Here is a 20,254-nt window from a genome sequence, read left to right on the forward strand (position 1 = left end):
TTTTTTTACTACAGACGCTTATGAGAAAGAATCTGAATTTTGGAAGAAGTTTTAGCAATAGAAGGAGAATACAATATAAATATTAAATAATAAATAAATATTGAAAATGAACATTATAATATCAATACAAATATAAAAAAAACGAATTATTTTGAAAGTAGCGAAAATCAGCCCATTTTAAAATGAGGAGTTTACTGACAAAATCAGCATGTCTAGCATTCTTAACTGTTGGAAAGAAATGCTACGGTCAGTAATGATAAAGAAAAATAAAAGAGCATGCAAATAAGAGGGTGGTCCAATAAGTACGGGTGTTAGAAATGAAGAAATGATTTAAAAAAAAAAAAATTTTTTCACTATAGTACCCTTTTAGAAAGATAAACTTCCCTCAACGCTTCGGCCTTAAAACATGGCCTTCCAAATTCGCTTTTGTCGCGGCGATGATTTCCTCGTTGTTCCGCAACCAAGCAAGGGAACAAGAAAAGCTCCCAGGGAGTAAGATCGGGTGAATACGGGGGGTGCTCCTTCAATTCGTATTGCAATCCATGCAGTTTGGCGGTGACAACTCCGGATGAATGTGCTGGTGCATTATCGTCGCCATGATCTTTCCGGCTGATGAGACTGTCTTCTTTCGAGCAGATTCACCGGGAGAAATCCATTGTTGTGACTGTTGCTTAGTTTCTGGTGTGTAAAGATGAATCCAGGCGCTCTTTTTGCTCTTTGTTACTTCACGCACTTTCGATCGTCGATCAGCGGGAATCATGTAGTGAACTTTTTGAATAATTTCCTCGGTAACTACGTCGTTCATCCTGGTCGCTTCTCATCAAAAGCGGATGTTCGCCTACGTTTAAATTCATTGAACCAATATCTAACCATAGCACGCATAGACAGCATCCAATGTTTCTTTTATCTCCTCGCATTTTTTCCCATCCAAAAACAAAAAGCGAATTACCTAACGATTCTAATCTTTTTCCATCTTAGAGAAAATCACGAAACACGTCTTACTCGAATAGCTGCCAAATCCAAACTAATCTATCAATCAGTCTGAAATTTATTTTGCCGTCGTTTGATGGATGGCAGCTAAAACCAACTTCCCTTAGGAACGCCCTCTGTCATCAAACAGGGATACTTATTGAACCGCCATCGTATTATTGTCCGACTTGGGTATTCACAGCTGTTTTTCTTATCGTATTTGAAATCAATAGTGCACGAATTTTTTTAATAAATATTTCATATATATATGTATATTTAATAATATTCCTGTAAAAGAAGAAGCGCTGCACCTTGGTACAGTAAGCGAATTAAGAAATTAAAAAATCTTAAAATAAATGCCTCAAGAAATTTAAAGCAAGTAGTAATCAGTCAGTTTTTGTAAAATACAATCATTTTCAAACGAAATCTAAGTCCATAGATAGTTTGATTTTTAAAAACTATATTCTTAGCACTGAGCGAACATCAAAGCCACCAAAGCGTAGTCGGTTTGGAATTTTGTCAGAGGTAAAAAGTCGAGTTCGAGTATATCTGCTTCGATGATGTTGGATGAGAAATTTGCAAATACAACTGCCGAAGCAGCTAACTTATTTGCAGACTTTTTAAGTCACATTATGTGTCGAATGATGAGGCGTCCCCTGATCTTTCATCCGAAATGTCTTCATTTCCAAATTTTGGCAATTGTCACATCTCAACTGGTGGTATTACAAGATGACAAACAGATGCGGATGGTCTTTCAACTAGAAACGACCAGTGTAGGCAATTTCTCTAGACATTATTTTTAACAAATCTTTATGAATGAATGCATTGTAATGGACAAAATTTAATTCTTTAATTAGACCAAATAGTCTACCTACTAACTTTGCTGTTTTTAGCGAATTTTGTATTTCTTCGTTTTCTAAAGGGCTCCAAGTTGATTGCGTCTACACTGACTTCTCTAAGACATTTGACAAAGTGTCGCACGAGATTCTAGTAAAAAAATTAGGTTGCTTGAGTTTTCACTACACCTTTATGCAATGGCTCAAATCTCATTTGAGGTGGGTGGTGAAAATTGATGGAGTATTATCGACCCGCTTTGTTGTTACTTCTGGTGCCCCCCACGGGAGCATCTTAGGGCCACGTTTTTTTGTCATTTTTATCAATGACATAAGGAAATGTATTTCCTTTTCGGATTCCTTGCTATTCCCATTAGATTTCAAATTTTTCCTATCTGCAGAGGACTCAGTGGATGTTCAGAAGCCGACATTCCAATTGAACAATCTTCATAGATTGTATTTTTTTTTTTAATTTAAATTATGTTACTTAATATTGAATTTATATTGATCGCAAATATTTTACTTGCCAAATTTGGCTTTTTCTGTCCGCTCATTTCTCACGTATTTATAAGTACACACCCGTCCTCCAATCAGTAGTTTTAAAGACAGCAACAGAGTAACATGAATGAAGGCTGGATTGATTTTCTCTTTATTTCACCAACACAATCGGAGTTATTTCGTAAATAAACTGCCTTTGCAAGCCCCATAGCATCAGCAATTCGGCTGATTCCTTCGAAATTTCTGAGAATCGGTTAGCGGCCTGATGTTGGACAGACCTTCTGAATTCTCTCCACCGCTGCTTGCTACTTACAGTCGGAATGTCGCCTTTTGTCAATTAGTAAAATTCTACGTTTTCAGGCGCAATGCATTGTACATTTAATATCTACTGAAATGCATCGTGAAATCAATAATTCAGAAATTCCATTTCATACTACGAAAAAATGCGGGAAAGAAGCGCATACCAGCAGTTAAAATACCCAAAGGGAAGTAGGGGCATATCAGACCAGCACGACGAACTATGCAAGCTAATTAAGTTCCTTAACTAAATTTTAAATTGTTTTTCAAATATGCCAACGAAATCATTAAATCGTTGGTGTCAGGGGAAATTTGTGTCAATGAGAAGGGCAGCGGATGTATACATATGAATGTTTGTATGTATGGCGAATGAAAAGGTATAATTTACTGATTCCAAGATATGGACGAACATAACAAAACAATTAGCACACTCTTAGCTAATAAATGAGAAAGAAAATAAATTTTGAAACACATTATTGTTTTTGTTTTTTGTGTTTTTTAATGTTAAGTGTGAAATCTTCAAGCAGCTCCATGGAATTAAGAAAATATTTATTTCCTTTTGTTCTTCATAAAAATTCTTTGTTTTTGGGGTAATATTGAGTGCGGCTAACTAAATACAAAAAATAAACAATAAAAATTGAAAAGTTGTTACAAAAATAACAAAAAGAGGAAGCGACGGAGACCATAGAAAAAGTTGTATCAAGTAAAAAAAGCAAAAATTTATTAGCCAGTCGGGGTAGAGCAAGTGGCAAGTTGTAAATGTTTGAAATGAACTGTAGCACATAAAAAATTTCACAGCAATAAACAAGTATAAAGCGCATATGCCTATCTATGCAGATCTACATTTCAACGTTCATACATATGTATGTATGTACAGCTAGAATTTGTGCCCGTGAATGATATACTGCATGGGGTGCGCGAAGCCAAAGGGGGCCGCTAATAAAATAAACAATCTCTAAAATCCGTCGACAAACAAGAAAATTGCTGATGTTGAAGGCTAGCGCGCGCACATACATACATATGTACATATGTACATGTGGGCACATACATAGTTACTCTCACTTTAATATAGAGCTACATTAGCCCCCACACTTCCGTTTAGCATAGAAAATATACTAAGAATTTGTTTTTTTTTTATTTCGCTCATTAACAGAAACATAGCGCTAAGTTGATCGATCGCAGCAGCCAGCCAGAGGGGGTCAGCGACGGCGCTCAATCCTATGACAGTGCTGCAGGGGGATATTTCCATATTTACATATGGATGTGTGTATGTATATATGTATGTATGTATGTATACGTATATTGCGCGTTGATTTGTACGCGCAATACTGCTTTTAGGCGAGAAATATGACGCGACACGCGCTAATCCCAGCAGTCTTTGGAAATGATTAATGTGCCGAAAAGTATTTTCAAATTTATTCAATTTCATATACAATTTTAAGCTCCTTGCATATTCAGCGCATTATTGTTATTGTTATTGCATGTGTCCATGATCATACTTTTTTCATCTTCTTTTTTGGCTTTGTGTGAATGTGAATATTTTCATCTTCATTTGTCGAAGTGATTGTAAGACAAGTGCCGGCGGGTGTGGGCTAATTTTCCATTCTATTTATGATTATTTTCTTAATTCTAATAAATTCTATGGAACTTCGAGGCATTTAAACGCCAACGAAAATAGTGCGTGTAACAATTCCAAAGATGAAGGTGAACACAAAAAAAAAAAAAATACCATCGGTCATACATACATTCTTACACGAGGCTCTACATAAATCAATAACAAATGTCAACAAGCGAAAAAAATTCAGGAAAATTAAAAGAATAATTTTTTGAAAACGCACAGCATGACGCCACTATTGCAATGAGAAACAAAATCGGTGTCCACTTCTGAATAAAAAATGAATAAAATGTCAAATGTGATTCTTCATACATATAAACCAAACTAAAACTCACTAGCTGGGTGGGTAAATGCTTCAACTAAAATACCTATACTATAAACTATATCTAGCTATGAAAAAAAACTGTATCCAATTAATCGGCGGCTGTATGCAACAAACCATGGAATGCACTCCCAGTCAATTTGGCTCGGACGGCGCTCAAGTGACTCAATTAAGTGCTATAGCAACACAATATAGCCGGCAACAAATTTCTAGGAGATCCGGTGCATTTGATTCGGCACTCGATCCACTAAAACTAATACACATACATACATGTACTTGTGTGTGTTAATGTGTATTTATTTGTTGTGTTGTGGATGCAGTTACGGTGTGTTGAAAGTAACGCCAGACAACAGCACGAAAACAAATAAATGCTGGGATGCATCTGGGAAAGAAATTTTTGAACAGTGGGTCATTGAAGTCAAATAATATTTTGTATTACAGATTGAAAAAAACCCCAAGGGAAAAACAATATACGAGTTGTAAATTTAAATTATGATTGAAACATACTTTAAAAGTACCAGTTAACGGCTTGTGTTATTTTAACGAATTACTGTATAAATCCGACGAAAGAAAGTGATTTCTGCATGACTATGGTCCGGTTGGGGACATGAAGCTTCAAATTACAGAGCTCCTATTTGTATATACAATATATCTTCTTCTTCTTAATTGGCGCGATAACCGCTTACGCGATTTTGGCCGAGATTAACAAAGCGCGCCAGTCGTTTCTCTCTCGTGCTAACCGGCGCCAATTGGACACACCAAGTGAAGCCAAGTCCTATTCGGGCGTTGTTCCTGTTGGCCAGCATCTCAAGCTCCTCGCACTCACGTATTTCGGCCTCTCGTTTCTTCTGTCGGATAATACGTCTCTCTTCCTTTTTCAGCTCTCTGTAGCGATCCCACATGGCTCGCGTTGCGCCCGATCGCAGCGTGGCTCTATAGGCGGCATCCTTTCTTTCTGCGGCAGCATGACATTCCTCGTCGTACCAATTGTTTTTTCGGGCTCGCCGGAATCCGATTTCTTCTTCGGCGGCGGTACGTAGTGAACGAGAAATGTTGCTCCATTGCTCGCGCATGCCGGTTTGTTGGGCAGTGCTCTCCGAGAGCAGGAGTGAGAGTCGAGTGGCGAATCTTCTGGCTGTCTGTTGTGATTGCAGCTTTTCGATGTCGAACATTCTTTGCGTAGGTAGATGTACGTTTTTTGCTGCACAGAGGCGGGTGCGCAGCTTGGCTGCAACAAGGTAATGATCCGAGTCGATGTTGGGCCCTCGGATCGTACGTACATCGAATACACTAGAAGCGTGTCTTCCATCTATCACAACATGATCGATCTGGTTTCGCGTTTTTCGATCAGGGGACAGCCAGGTAGCTTGGTGTATCTTTTTATGCTGGAATCTGGTGCTGCAGACTACCATGTTTCGGGCCCCGGCGAAGTCGATCAGCCTCTGTCCGTTACCGGATGTTTCGTTGTGCAGGCTGAATTTTCCGACTGTGGGACCAAAAATTCCCTCCTTGCCCACCCTGGCGTTGAAGTCGCCAAGCACGATTTTTATGTTTTGGCGGGGGCAGCGCTCATAGGAACGTTCCAAGCGCCCATAGAAGGAATCTTTGGTCGCATCGTCCTTCTCTTCCGTCGGGGCGTGGGCGCAAATTAGCGAGATGTTAAAAAATCGCGCTTTGATGCGGATTATTGCGAGACGCTCGTCCACCGGAGTGAACGACAGTACTTGGCGACGAAGTCTCTCTCCCACAACAAATCCGACACCGAATTTGCGCTCCTTTACATGGCAGCAGTAGTAGACGTCGCAAGGTCCTATGGTTTTCTTACCTTGCCCCGTCCATCGCATCTCTTGGATGGCAGTGATGTCAGCCTTTACTCTCACGAGGACATCAACCAGCCGGGCAGAGGCACCTTCCCCATTAAGGGACCGGACATTCCAGGTGCATGCCCTCAAATCATATTCCTTATTTCGTTTGCAGGGGTCGTCATCAGTAAAGGCAGTTCTCATCCGAGGCTTGTTAATTCTTTTCATTGGGGGGGATTTTTAAGTGGCGGGTCCCAAACCCAACGCACAACCAGCTATCCTGGAATGCTTCGCCTTCTCACGTTAGCTCACTCCCGAACGGGTGTTCGGAAGCTACCCAGAGGATACGTGGGCTAATCCCGGCCGTTGTGAGCTGCTTGAACCATATGTAGAAGAATCGTCCTGGCCACTCCCAAGTGAATGGCGATCAGTAACTTTCCCCACTTGCGTGGACTTCTACACATGGAACCATCCTCCATATATATATATTAGGCCGGGTCGATTTGTGGGGAGGCAAAAAATTCGCCCATTGCTCTGTGAAAATCATAGTCTAGGGATCAAAATAAGAAACTTTGCCGAAGGAACCATACCTCTAAAACGAATTCTGATGTATTAATGCTACGTTTTTATTATTGATTGAAAGATTGAATATCATAATTTTTTCCGGCCTCTGACTAGACCTAACCCCTTAATAGATAGTCGAAACTTATAGTCGGATCCCGATGGCTTTCGAAAATTTGTACTTATCATACCATTTATTTTTGACTGCCGGTAAATATTTTATTTTAAGATTAACTAGGAAGCCAAATTTATTTTCTGTTAGCGACACATTAAAACACTGCACCCTAAGTCGAAAGTGGCAAATAAAAGATCTTGGTGTTTGTTTTGAAACTAACTGAAACTGAATTTGGCATGAATCAATAGGTGTTAGGTAGGGCAAGTCTACACATAAGATAGCAGCAAATAACCGGCATGTATTGCTCTGCTATTAAGGCAAAGTATGAACGAAAGTGCAGTGAGCAATATAATAACAAATCTTCTTCTTCTTATTAATTGGCGCGATAACCGCTTACGCGATTTTGGCCGAATTTAACAAAGCGCGCCAGTTGTTTCTTTCTCGTGCTAACCCGCGCCAGTTGGACACACCAAGTGAAGCCAAGTCCTTCTCCATCTGATCTTTCCAACGCAGAGGAGGCCTTCCTCTTCCTCTGCTACCACCAGCTGGTACCGCATAGAAATACTATCAGAGCCGGAGCGTCTGTAGCCATTCGGACGACATGACCCAGCCAACGTATCGGCTGGCTCTTTATTCGCTGCGTTATGTCTAAAGCGTCTGTCTGGTCAAGCGTCGCTTCATCGGATGTTGTCATCGCCCACGCTTCTGCGCCATATGTTAGGACGGGCATGATGAGAGCCTCGTAGAGTTTTAGTTTAATAACAAATCTACAGATATAGAAATCGGAGAGCTTATGTACATGTTTCATATTTCTCTTGCCTACTTATTCCCTTTATAGTGCATCAGAGAAGCATTTTTTTTTATTTTATTTTGTTTTCAAAACTTTCATAGAAGAAAATGTTTGATAAATTTGATAAATGCAGAATGATACTAAAAATTTCAAAGTTGTATAGCAAAATAGAAGTACTCCAATCGATTGAGTGAGTTTTGATTTGCTGCAGCTTGAAAATTTATTTTATGATTTGTTACCATATTTCGGGCACGCCTCTTATGTAAGTTTATCCAACTTATGTCGAAAGAAACTTTCTAGGAAAGATTAACTTCAAATCCAAAAAAAACTTTGAAAATCGAAACACTCAATGCACAGTTCTTAGTGTTCATAGGTATATACATATTATGGGGCTTAATTTTTTAAGATATAGAGATGTGTTCACAATAATAGCAGCGCGGCATATTGCAAAGTATTAACTAATTACAAATTTGACTTTTTTTTGTAAAACTTTTTTACATTTTTGTTTTAATAAAAACATAGTTTATACTACAACGAATTTTTTAATCGGAATTTTTAGAAAATTTTCTTTCACTAAATTTAGGTATAATAAAATTCAAGCTTCAAGTGACTCAAAGTCACGCGGATTTTTCACAATTTTTTTGCTGGTGGAATTGATACTCAAAACTTTGCAAGATTCAGCTGCAATTCAGAAGTCCCATGGTAGTTGGCAGATAACATTAAGCAGATAACATGCAAAGAGTTCTCTTAGGTTGGAAGTAAGGCAATCCTGACCATTCGATAGTTAATAAATAAGACAGGATATGGTGAACAAAATGTTTTTTTTTATTATTAGTGTATTAATGTAGTATTATCAGTTTGTTCGAAAGAGCATACATTGCCATTAATTAATGAAGACGATTTCATTTATGTGGCTGTCTCGGCTGGCTTCGAAGTAGCTCAGCCTGTTAACCCAGTTTTCGAACAGCTCGGAAACGGTTTCTGGCCCTATCTCAAGAATGGCTTACTCGATATTCGCCTCAAAGGCCTGAATAATTAATGGATTGTTCATATAATATCGGTCCTTCAGGGCACCTCATAAAAAAGGCCAAAAGCGTAAAATCTTCGCTCCGAGATGTGTAATGGGTATCGTCGAGACGGCAGTTAACACGATTGCCAGACTTGGTTTGCAAAATACCGATTGTGACATGGGCTGTGTGATATAGCGCGCCATCCTGCTCCATGTCTTTAGTCTCCGGCCAATTAAAATCATTTACTATGCTTCTGCAGCGACGTCACAGTCAATCGAAATGGCTTTTGCAGCAGCATTTTTCAATGAAAAATGGGCGAATGAAGCCACTGCTCCGAGGCAGGAAGCAAACTTTCACTCTCTAATGATGCATTGGCTTCTCCGCTGATTTTGCGATTCCCAGATATGACATTTTTGGTTGTTAACATAGCAACCGAGATGAAAATGCGTTTCGTTGAAAAGTTTATTTTGACTTATTTTTAATAAACGCATTTTGTTGGCTACCCAACTTTGACTTTGTAAATATAGGGTTATTCAATAGGTGCGCTTCAACTTTAGGTTTGCAAAAGTGTTGTTGTTAAACTTTGTTTAAGCATAAAGTGATTAATTTCGAGCCGCATAGATATGATACAGACTTTCTGTCAAGATTTCCAATTGAAATTAATGATTCATTTTCACGCCGCATTATTCAGTAATCCCTCACTTTTGATTGGGTTCAATTTTACTGCAACAACAGTTCAGAATAATCTTTTGGAATATTGATTAAGCCGATGTAAAAGCCTCGAGTGATTTTTCTGGTCAAATTTCTTTGCAATTTTTTCTTAAAAAAAAATCTGTTTTTTTTATTAGGAAAAATACGTAAATATTGAACCTAATGACTTACAGGAGCGCAAACTACAAGAGCAATGACTTCGCATAAAAATTATGTAGAATAAAATTACATTTATAGAATGCACGTCATCGTTTTAACGAAGCATAACAGTCCAGGGTTGAGAATTTACATAGGTAGGTAGTATTTTTAACAAATTCTGATAGTGAGCAAGGTTGAAGTGTTGTTGCCTCTCGAATGCTGAACGAGTATTATGGTGTATATGTGGTCAACGGTTGACATACTGAAACAGGAAGGATCTGATAGTTTATGTTTACACAAGGACTTAGATATCCCATTTGTAAAGAGTGAAATTCCAAACTTTTCTAACAGATATCTCGCACGGCTGTCAAACCATGTAAATACGAATGCTATATGCTTATTAGACTCAAGTAATGAAACAATACGACTGAAGCGTAATCATATCTTAGACTTGCCATTTCTCTAATTTTGCTGAATTAAATTATTTATTCAACACTAAATAAAAAACAAAATACATAAGTTCCTATATGAAGATAAGCAACTCATTAGTACAATTGAAATTTAATACATTTAAGATCAAATATTAGAACAAATATCGTAATTTTATAAGTAGTATTGCATTTGTGCAAATACTACCGCTGCTATTAGATTATAAGACCTAATTTGCTGAATATCATTATATTAAGATAGATTGCAAATAAAATACTTACAAAACAAAAAAAAAAAAAAAATGTTTTCCTGAGGAGAGGTATTGCTTAGTGAGGTGTGTATAACACATCTTTAATAATGTGAAGATAGTAGCTCGCGGTGTTCGCAGTTTTTCCATTCCCTATATCTACTCTAATGAACATATCGGTGTAAAATTTTTCCGATAGCATTTTACTCGTTTGAACAAAACAATTTTTTCCTCTTGTAATATCGAGTTATTCATCTATTCAACGCGATTTTTGTTAAAATTTAGTAGTATATCCATTCTAAGAATATTTCATAGAACTGTTCTTCTGCCATAAAAATGAGCAGAAACTCTCTTTAGTAACACAGGGCGACAAAGAATTCTATTTGTTTTGCCTTAATAAAATATGAATCGACTATTTGATGTTTGACTTTGCCTTAGCAGATAGTATACTTTTGAATACTGAGATATTTACAAATTGTTTAATGGCGGAGAAAGATACATATCTTTTATTATTCGAAAGAGGAAGACTTGCACTTTAAAATGCGGAGTAAGTAAAAAAAAGAAAAAAGACCAAAATCTGCCCTTTTAAGGCTAGTACTAACTTCACAGCAGTAAAAATTCGCCAGCAACATGCATTTGGTTTGCTGCGAAATGTTGCTAGTAACATTTATTGTCAAGTGACAAGAAACGTCAAATTTATATACAACGCCCCAGAAGCAATTCACACATTATGGTCAGAAAAGTATTTTAAACAAACTAGCACACATACATATATTGACACACAAAGTATATAAAGATGATGTACCTACACTTGTTGCGAAGATATTTCGTTCAAAAATGTCACGATTTCAAAATATTCGAACTCTGCCACTCAAACGCAAATGAACTGTCAGTTTTCACTGAACTTTAAATGGCACCCCTTTTTGGGTGTTTGACCTAGCTCCTCTTCCTATTTGTGGTGTGCGTCTAGATGTTGTTCCACAAATGGAGGGACCTACAGTTTCAAACCGACTCCAAACGGCAGATATTTTTTTATGAGGAGCTTTTTAATGGCAGAAATACACTCGGAGGATTGCCAATGCCTGCCGAGAGGCGACCGCTATTAGAAAAATGTTTTTCTTAATTTCGATGTTTACCGAGATTCGAACCAACGTTCTCTCTGTGAATTCCGAATGGTAATCACGCACCAACCCATTCGGCTACGGCGGAATGGGCACTTTAAATAGGTGTGAAAAAATGTTGCTAGCATCATGTTGCTGAAATATTGCTGACATATTGGGCGGTATTTCCACAACGTGGACTGAATATTATCATACTTTGACATGAGATACATATAAAATTTCAGGCATATTTCACTGAAATGTAATTTATATGGAATTTGACAGTCATTTCACATGAAGCGGGCATTTAGTGTTATATTTTAGATAAAAACATCTTGGAGACCTGAACCAGCATAGCAATTACGTCTGCATATTTAGACTTACTAAGTCTAACACATCTGAAAAAGCACACTCTGTTAACTATAGCCCAGGAATTTATTGACAATTTAATTGCTTCTCATATAATAATAATAATTTCATATAAATATGAATATTTGTTTATTATATTTTATTCTGCTGCAAAGGCCATAGCCCAAAAATCGCTATGATTTTTGACTCTTTGTTTTGCTGGCACATTTGTGCGGTTTCTATATAGGACTATGAATAAGTTCGTGCGGTTTTACAACAGATGGCGTAACTTGATTATTATTCCATCGATCCACATTTCCAAACATTCATTGGAGAGCTACTGTCGTAAGGCACAAACGTCAGTATAAGTTTTTTATTTGAAGCGTAAACAACAATATTTTTACCACACTTGAAAATGTCGAATTTCGTGCCAAATAATGTGTTTTTGCGGGGAATTCTTCTTCATTATTTTAATATGAAGAAAAAAGCAGCCGAAAGTCATCGTATCTTGGTGGAAGTTTATGGTGAGCATGCTCTATCTGAGCGAACGTGCCAGAAGTGGTTTGCACGCTTTAAAAGTGGTGATTTTGGCTTGGAAGACGAAGAACGCGAGGGTGCGCCGCCAAAGTTCATGGATACCGAATTGGAGGAATTGCTCGATCAAGATCCGGCTCAAACGCAAGAAGAGGTTGCAAAAACTTTGGGAGTTGATCAATCAACCATTTCCAAACGTTTAAAAGCCATGGGAATGATCCGAAAGGTAGGCCATTGGGTGCCGTATGAATTGAAGCCAAGAGACGTTGAACGCCGTTTTATGGCATGCGAACAACTGCTTCAACGGCACAAAAGAAAGGGTTTTTTGCATCGAATTGTGACTGGCGATGAAAAGTGGGTCCATTACGACAATCCAAAACGTCGGGCAACGTATGGATACCCTGGCCATGCTTCAACATCGACGTCGGCGCAGAATATTCATGGCCTGAAGGTTATGCTGTGTATCTGGTGGGACCAGCTGGGTGTTGTGTATTATGAGCTACTGAAACCGAATGAAACGATTACGGGGGATGTCTACCGACGACAATTGATGCGTTTGAGCCGAGCACTGCGAGAAAAACGGCCGCAATACGCCGATAGACACGACAAAGTTATTTTGCAACATGACAATGCTCGGCCACATGTTGCACAAGTGGTCAAAACATACTTAGAAACGCTCAAATGGGATGTCCTACCCCACCCGCCGTATAGTCCAGACCTTGCGCCATCCGATTACCATCTCTTCCGATCGATGCAACATGGCCTGGCTGACCAGCACTTCCGTAATTACGATGAAGTCAAAAAATGGATCGATTCGTGGATTGCGGCAAAACCGACCGAATTTTTCACAAAGGGAATCCGTGAATTGCCAGAAAGATGGGAAAAAGTAGTAGTAAGCGATGGACAATATTTTGAATATTAAATTTGTAACCATTTTACGTCAATAAAGTTTCAAATTTCGAAAAAAAACCGCGCGAACTTATTCATATATAAAAAATATATAACAAATAATAATACAAATAGAAATACATAATAAAATAAAATACCAGCTATTGCTTCTAAATATGAAAGGAAGCACGCAACACCAGCAACAAAAAACAAAACATCAAAAATCAGCGCGATATTTGAGCCATTTCAAACTTGCACTTTGTTATATGAAACTCCAAAAAAAAACTTTTCAAAATTTAATGGGCTATAAAACTGCTTACTCGAAACTTATTTAAAAATGCTGGCTGAAAATTAAAATTTATGAAAATTTGTTGATTTTTTTAAATTTGTGAATTTTGAAACTTGGATTTATTAGGCTTTCGTAGGAGAATGAACTATATTTTCAGCAAAAAATTATTGAAATTAAATAAGAATTAAATAAGCAACAAATAACCTGCCAAAACGTATCAATAATTCTAAGCGCTGTAGGTATCTTATGCATACTCGAGCCATTTAAAGTTAAATGTTCAATTTTAATTATCGAATAATATTTTAACAAACTTTATTACTCTATTTCATCATATTAAATGTTTCCTAACAGCATCAGTTCATCATCATTGACCCACTGTGCACTTTGCCTGTTTCCTTTTGTGCTGCTTGTATTGCGGCGGCATGCAGCAGGCCATAAATTAAAACAACCAACACATTTGGTATCATTACAACAACATTAGAGAAGACAAGTAAGTGTGAGAGTGTTCTTGTTATTGCACTTTTCCTGCCTTTTAATAATGTTTACAAAAGGTAGATAGGCAGCCACTTTGATGCTGTTGGCATAGCAGCTAAAGATGTGCACGACCACAAAAACACACAAACGAACATATGTATGTTGTATGTGCATTTATGTATTTATTTAGTGATTGTGTGCATTGACTAACAGCGTGTGGCATAACAAATGCCAACAACAAACACCTTTAAAAACAAACAAACAGCACGTGAATTACGTTCCATCAATCGAATGAGGGAGGAAAGGAAAATGAACAGGCATTGTATGAGGGTACATACATACATATGTGTACATATATACGCATAGGTTCCTTCAGCTGCCGACTATAACAACAAATACTTTGTACATTATTTATTTACGAGAGTGTGGCATCACTTGCTTAATAGATACATGTGTATGTAGATATGTATGTATATTTATAAACATTTAAGAGCCTGTCTCTGTGTATTTGTGTGGCTATACTTGCATTTAAGTAGTTTGTATAGGCAATTGATTAGGTTACAAATGTTTCGTAAAGTACTTACCAGGTGGTCCTGGTGGACCTGGTGGCCCCTCAATGATGCCGGTGGGAAATTCGTCACCTTTAATGGTCGTGGTGAGGCCACGATCACCGCGGTCACCTTTGTCGCCCTGCAAAAGACAAAGAAACGTAAGCATCCCAAACACATTGATAATAAATGAGAAGACACAATTGGAATTTGAGAAAGAGCCACAACACACACACACACACATAAATACATACATACATAAATCTCTTAGGACATAAGTATACGTGCATGTATGTATGTATTCGCAAAAGTTTAGAGTGCACGTATGCAGGGTATTAAGTGTGAAATACGCAAATGTCTAAATACCATAAATAAATGCTAAGTGTTGTGACACACTCGAGTCTAACCAGTCAACCAACAAGTCAGCAATTTAAAGAGACCGCACATATCACATTCTGAGTACAGGAGTGCATTTTTCATCGTCTCGCTTCAGTATCACTACCACTATCTGTCCCTCCGCCACTCTGAATGCACGTCGGATACTCGTAGGTACTTTGGGTTGAGCGCAGACACATAAATATCCTATTTGATAGGATAATAGCCTGCGTTTGTTTGTATAAGTAAGAAGGAAAAAAGGTGAAATAATAGAAAACAAGAGTTGTCCACACAAACAATCAAATAGAAAATGAATAGGCACAAATAATGGAAAAATGCCTGCAGCTGCATCATTGCCAGAGATGTCATCTCACCATCGCACAATATTTTCGTTTTCATTCCCATTTCGGTGCAGATGTTACGTGCATAAATTGACCCTTAACAACTTATTTATTTTGAAATATTATACGCTTAAATAGTGCTATTGTTGGTGTTGTATAGTTGCCTATGACACAAAAAAAGTGTCACAACTTTTCCCTTTTTCATTATTAGGCTCCTTTTGTTGAGGGGATGAACAGACTACAATTGCGAAGGAATCATGTAGCAAGCAAAGCAGGAGCTTTATGTGTGTATGAGTATTTGTATGTATGTATGTATTTTAATTAAAAAGTAGCATTTGTATGTGTTTGCTAATACCCAGCTTCCGTGACTAATATGAATTTTAATACCATGGCCCATAATCATAGTTCCACGTTAAACTAAATATTACATTTAGAGCTGGAGGTCAATTCTCGTTCCGTGTAATTTTCAATTGAAAAAAAGTTTTCATTTTCGTTTCCACAAACATTTTTACTCTGCATTTTCACAAATGATTATTTTGCGATTCTCGTTTGTGCCATGATAGAAGTGTTCCGTTTCCACTGAAGCCATGAAACTTTTGCAAGTGTGATACTCAAATTTCAAATGACATTTGTTTTGAAGCTAGAGTAAATTTAAAGAAAATATTACATGTCGCAAATAATTATTTTGCTTGATTTAGAGCAAAGATTTCGAGATGGGGAAAGGTAAGATAACGATTTCAGTAAACGGCGGCCGCCGTAGCCGATTGGACCATCGGATGGAAGTGTGCCGCCGAGGCCATTTGGCCAATATTTTGTTCCATACATAATTGAGCCATACCAATATTATCATAATAAGGAGAAATGATAATAATTTCCTAAAAAATTGTATTTTATTCAACACCGGCCCTTGAAACTTAACCACCCTTTACTTCAGGTTTCTCAAAGTCCTGTAAATAAACCCCATCATTGGTGGATTTTGCCAATCGTGAAGTGAGCGTCTCAGCACTATCAATAAATTCCTATAATTAAATTATTTTCAAAATAGGATTATATATATATTATATATATAATAGGCGCGTACACCCTTTTTGGGTGTTTGGCCGAGCTCTTCGTTCTATTTGTGGTGTGTGTCTTGATGCTGTTGTACAAATGGAGGGACCTACAGTTTTAAGCCGACTCCGAACGGTAGATATTTTTATGAGCAGCTTTTTCATGGCAGAAATACACTCGGAGGTTTGCCTTTGCCTGACGAGGGGCGACCGCTATTAGAAAAATGTTTTTATTAATTTTGCTTTCACCGAGATTCGAATCAACGTTCTCTCTGTGAATTCCGAATGGTAATCACGCACCAACCCATTCGGCTACGGCGGCCGCGCGATACTAATACCCGATCTAAAAAGTGGGTAGAAAGAAAGCACGGTGAGGTTAACTATTACCTCACACAGTTTTTGTCCGGACATGGATCCTTTCGCAAGTATTTGTGGCGAATGGGAAAAGTGAACCTACCAAACTGCATATATGGAGATACTGAGTATGATAATGCGAGTACACCTTCTTTAAATGCGAGAGGTGGAACATAGAGAGAACAGGTCTGCAACGAGCTATTGGTGTATTTACACCTGAAGAAATTATCGAGAAAATGATGATAGACGAAGAAAAATGGAATGCCGTCGCAAGTTTTGTGGCGGATATTATCCGAAAAAAGAAGCGTGAAATGGAAAGTTATGCTGAAGAGCATTGACCATAGGCTTCTCAAGGCAGGCGACCCTGGGTGCAGGGTGAATAAGGACGCCGTCTTGGCCCTCTGCCTCGAAGCAATGCGGAAGCAGTCCAGGGGTGGAAGGAAAAATCCAAGAGAAGAGGAGGGATATTTTTAGTGGAATTACCATATACGTAGTAGCGACGGTTACTATATGGTGCGAAGGCATTTTTAACCCAACCTTACCGCCTGAAAAACTGGCCCTAAATTGATTGGACTTTTTCAATCATGTAACCATAAGCCTTAACAGTAATCTCCAAAGCGATGCCATTTAAACCAGTTATTGTAAAGGATTTGCTTATTGCTCATGCTCTTCTTAAATAACACTGTGAAAGTTCAAAATTTTGGCATATTTGGGGCCTTCTAAATTCAATGGCCGTTTTGACAGATTGACTTCAATTTTCGAGATAACGGTATTTGAAATTGTGCATTAAGTGAAGTAGGCAAAATATACGAGGTGTGTTCAAAAATAAGGCGAAATTTCGATTTTCGATTATTATTATTTTTTATGTTGGTACACTCGTCTTGAAGATATGTTCACTGTTTTAGCAATACATATAGAATGTTTAGTTTGTTTGTGAGAGGTTAAATAAGTCAAGTGTTTTGCGTATTTCGCTATTTTATGCTCTTTCGGTCTTGGCTCTTCTGCACTCTTCCATTGGGTCGATTGGGTTTTGGTTTCGATGTCATAACTAGTGTCACCTGTTATGGCCTTTTTAAGTAGTCCATGAGTATTGGTTGGCATCAGAACAAAAAAGAAAATTCTAGGATTTTAAATAGAATGTCGCACATCCTAGACCTTTGGAGAGGTATTGGAATTGTTAAAGTCATTATATGTTGCCTACCAGTTGCGCGCGGACAAAGTTGTTATCTTCTCGGACAGCCAAACAGCCTGCAAGCTCTTAAAAAAAAATTGTTCCAGCAATAACTGTATCGCTTTTTTCTCGCGAAGCTCGCAAAGTTTGAATTCTTAACTGTTCATGTGGCGTGGTCTCCAGGCCATTCTGGTATACCGATTAATGAAATTGCAAAGGAAGCAGCAGATAATGGCATTGTCATCGAAGTTGAATACACTACACTGTCGAAGAAGCTTTGAGAATAATTCGCAATAGTATTTCCCTTGAATGGTGCGACGGATTTCTCTAATCTGCTTATCGACCTAACGTTTTGTGCACAAAGTTACCAGCAAAGACTTTCTTCAAAAACTGTCAGCTCGATGTTAAAGATATAATTACGACGGCAGTTACTTGTCCATGACTAGTGCTATCGATTCAGAGCTATGTGGGTGCGGAGATGTAAACTCTGTGCGAAGAGTAAACACACCAAGTTTTACATTGTGTCAGACTTTAAGGATTATTAAGAAGCTAACATCGAATTTTAGTATTCCCTTTCCCAGCAGTGATCTCACAGATGGTGGGATGCCCTGGCGCTTTGCAGATTTTTATCCAGCCATTTAAATAAAAGTAAAAAAATAGCAGAACAAAACCACTTTCACTTTTTATAACAAATTTGGCATAAAAAGAGTGAGAGTTGTAAAGAAATTGTGTCCCATGTGTACATGAAGCGTAAGGGATCGATTAGTAACTCTTTTTCCGGTCTGTATGTACATATCTAACTGAAAAATACCATCAGTTGACTGCCTCTATTGGTTTTTACTACCAAATTTGTGCACTGTAAGTTTTTTTTTGTCACTGTAAGATACTGCATACCAGAAAAAAAAAATACAAATATACACAGAAATAGTTTCTTAACATAAAAACGCAAATTTAGTGGATTTTCTTGGGAAACGTTAAAAAATCCTTCTCTATGGAACAGTCGATTAAAGTTTATAAATTTGTTTATGTTTCATAGGAGGCAAAGTAGACTGTCGCTTTATTTCCGGTGTCATAAAAATTAATACAGTATTTCTCGAATAGACGGCTTTAGTAATCCGTACCCAACGTGGTCTGGTAAAGATAAGAATATCTGAGGCAGTTTTGAGATTATTTGACTCAGCATTGAGCAGTCAAATAATGCCACCAGCTAGAAGGAAAGCGCTTTGCTATATTTTACAGTTTTTCTTTGATAAAGGCGAAAAGGCATCCCATCTGGCTGGCTGGGCATTTTAATATTTATATGTACATGTAACAAATCATAACAATCGGTTGAAAATAATTTCGCCACACACTGTTGACAATTTGGATTTCGCGTTGATCGCCGTCGAATAAGTATGGAATATATGGCGAGCTTTATTGTGAATGTTTCCATTTCTCCGCTCATTTATGCACTTCGAAATCTTATAAGAGATTACAAAAATCACCTACTTTGACATTGATACTTTACGTGTTATCGATCACTACAGCCATCTGTCATTTCCTTGACAGACAGATGGATTTCTTTTTACCCAAATTCTACAGCGTGAGGTGCCATTTAGAAGTCGCCACTACTAAGGGGTGGTTAAATTTCAAGAGCCGATGTTGAATGTAAACCACACCCAAACATCAAGTTGTTTTCTGCACTTCATTTGACATTTTCTAATTTCAAACTAACTCAATTTGAACCATGGAAATACACACAATCGAGCAACGCGTTGAAGTAATTCAGGTTTATTATAAAAATCAAATCAAAATGCATATCGCGCACTTCGTGATTTTTTCGGTCAATTTAATCGTCCAAATGTGCGTACAATCGAAAAAATTATGCAAAGTTTGAGCAAACCGGGTCTGTAGAAGATGTGAAAACACCAGGGCATGCTCGAAGAAAATCATCTTCAGTGATGAGGAACATTTTCACCTCAGTGGATTCGTCAATAAGCAGAATTGCCGCATTTGGCCGCATGATAATCTAAGAGTGATTGGCGAAAAACCAATGCACACACAAAGAGTGACTGTTTGGTGCTGTTTATGGGCCGGTGGCATTATTGGGCCGTATTTTTTAGAAAATGAGGCCGGTCAGGCAGTTACTGTGAATAGTGTTCGCTATCGTGAGATGGTAACGAACTTTTCGTGCCCCGAATTGGAAGGTATGGATGTGGACGATATGTGGTTTCAACAGGACGTTGCCACTTGTCACACAGCTAATGAAACAATGGCTCTTTTGCGCGAAAAATTTGATGGCCGAATAATCTCACGTCGCGGCGATGCCAATTGGCCGCCAAGATCATATGATTTGACACCGTTGGACTTCTTTCTTTGGGGTTATTTAAAAAAAAAAGGTGTACGTCAATAAGCCAGCAACAATTCAAGATCTAAAGGATGAGATAATTCGGCACATTAACGGCAT

The 20,254-nt window shown here is 37.9% G+C and overlaps 1 protein-coding gene across 1 annotated transcript in view; it reads right to left on the reverse strand.

Moving 5' to 3' along the window:
- The window catches only part of LOC128871683 (collagen alpha chain CG42342-like), a 151,738-nt gene that overhangs the window by 113,367 nt on the left and 18,117 nt on the right, over positions 1-20,254 (reverse strand). Inside the window, exon 7 of the mRNA XM_054113632.1 lies at positions 14,555-14,660. Coding sequence (XP_053969607.1) covers positions 14,555-14,660 — 106 coding nt within the window. The remainder of the gene's footprint in view (positions 1-14,554; positions 14,661-20,254) is intronic.

The sequence above is a fragment of the Anastrepha ludens genome, chromosome 2, assembly GCF_028408465.1.
Source record: "Anastrepha ludens isolate Willacy chromosome 2, idAnaLude1.1, whole genome shotgun sequence".
Lineage (NCBI taxonomy): Eukaryota > Metazoa > Arthropoda > Insecta > Diptera > Tephritidae > Anastrepha > Anastrepha ludens.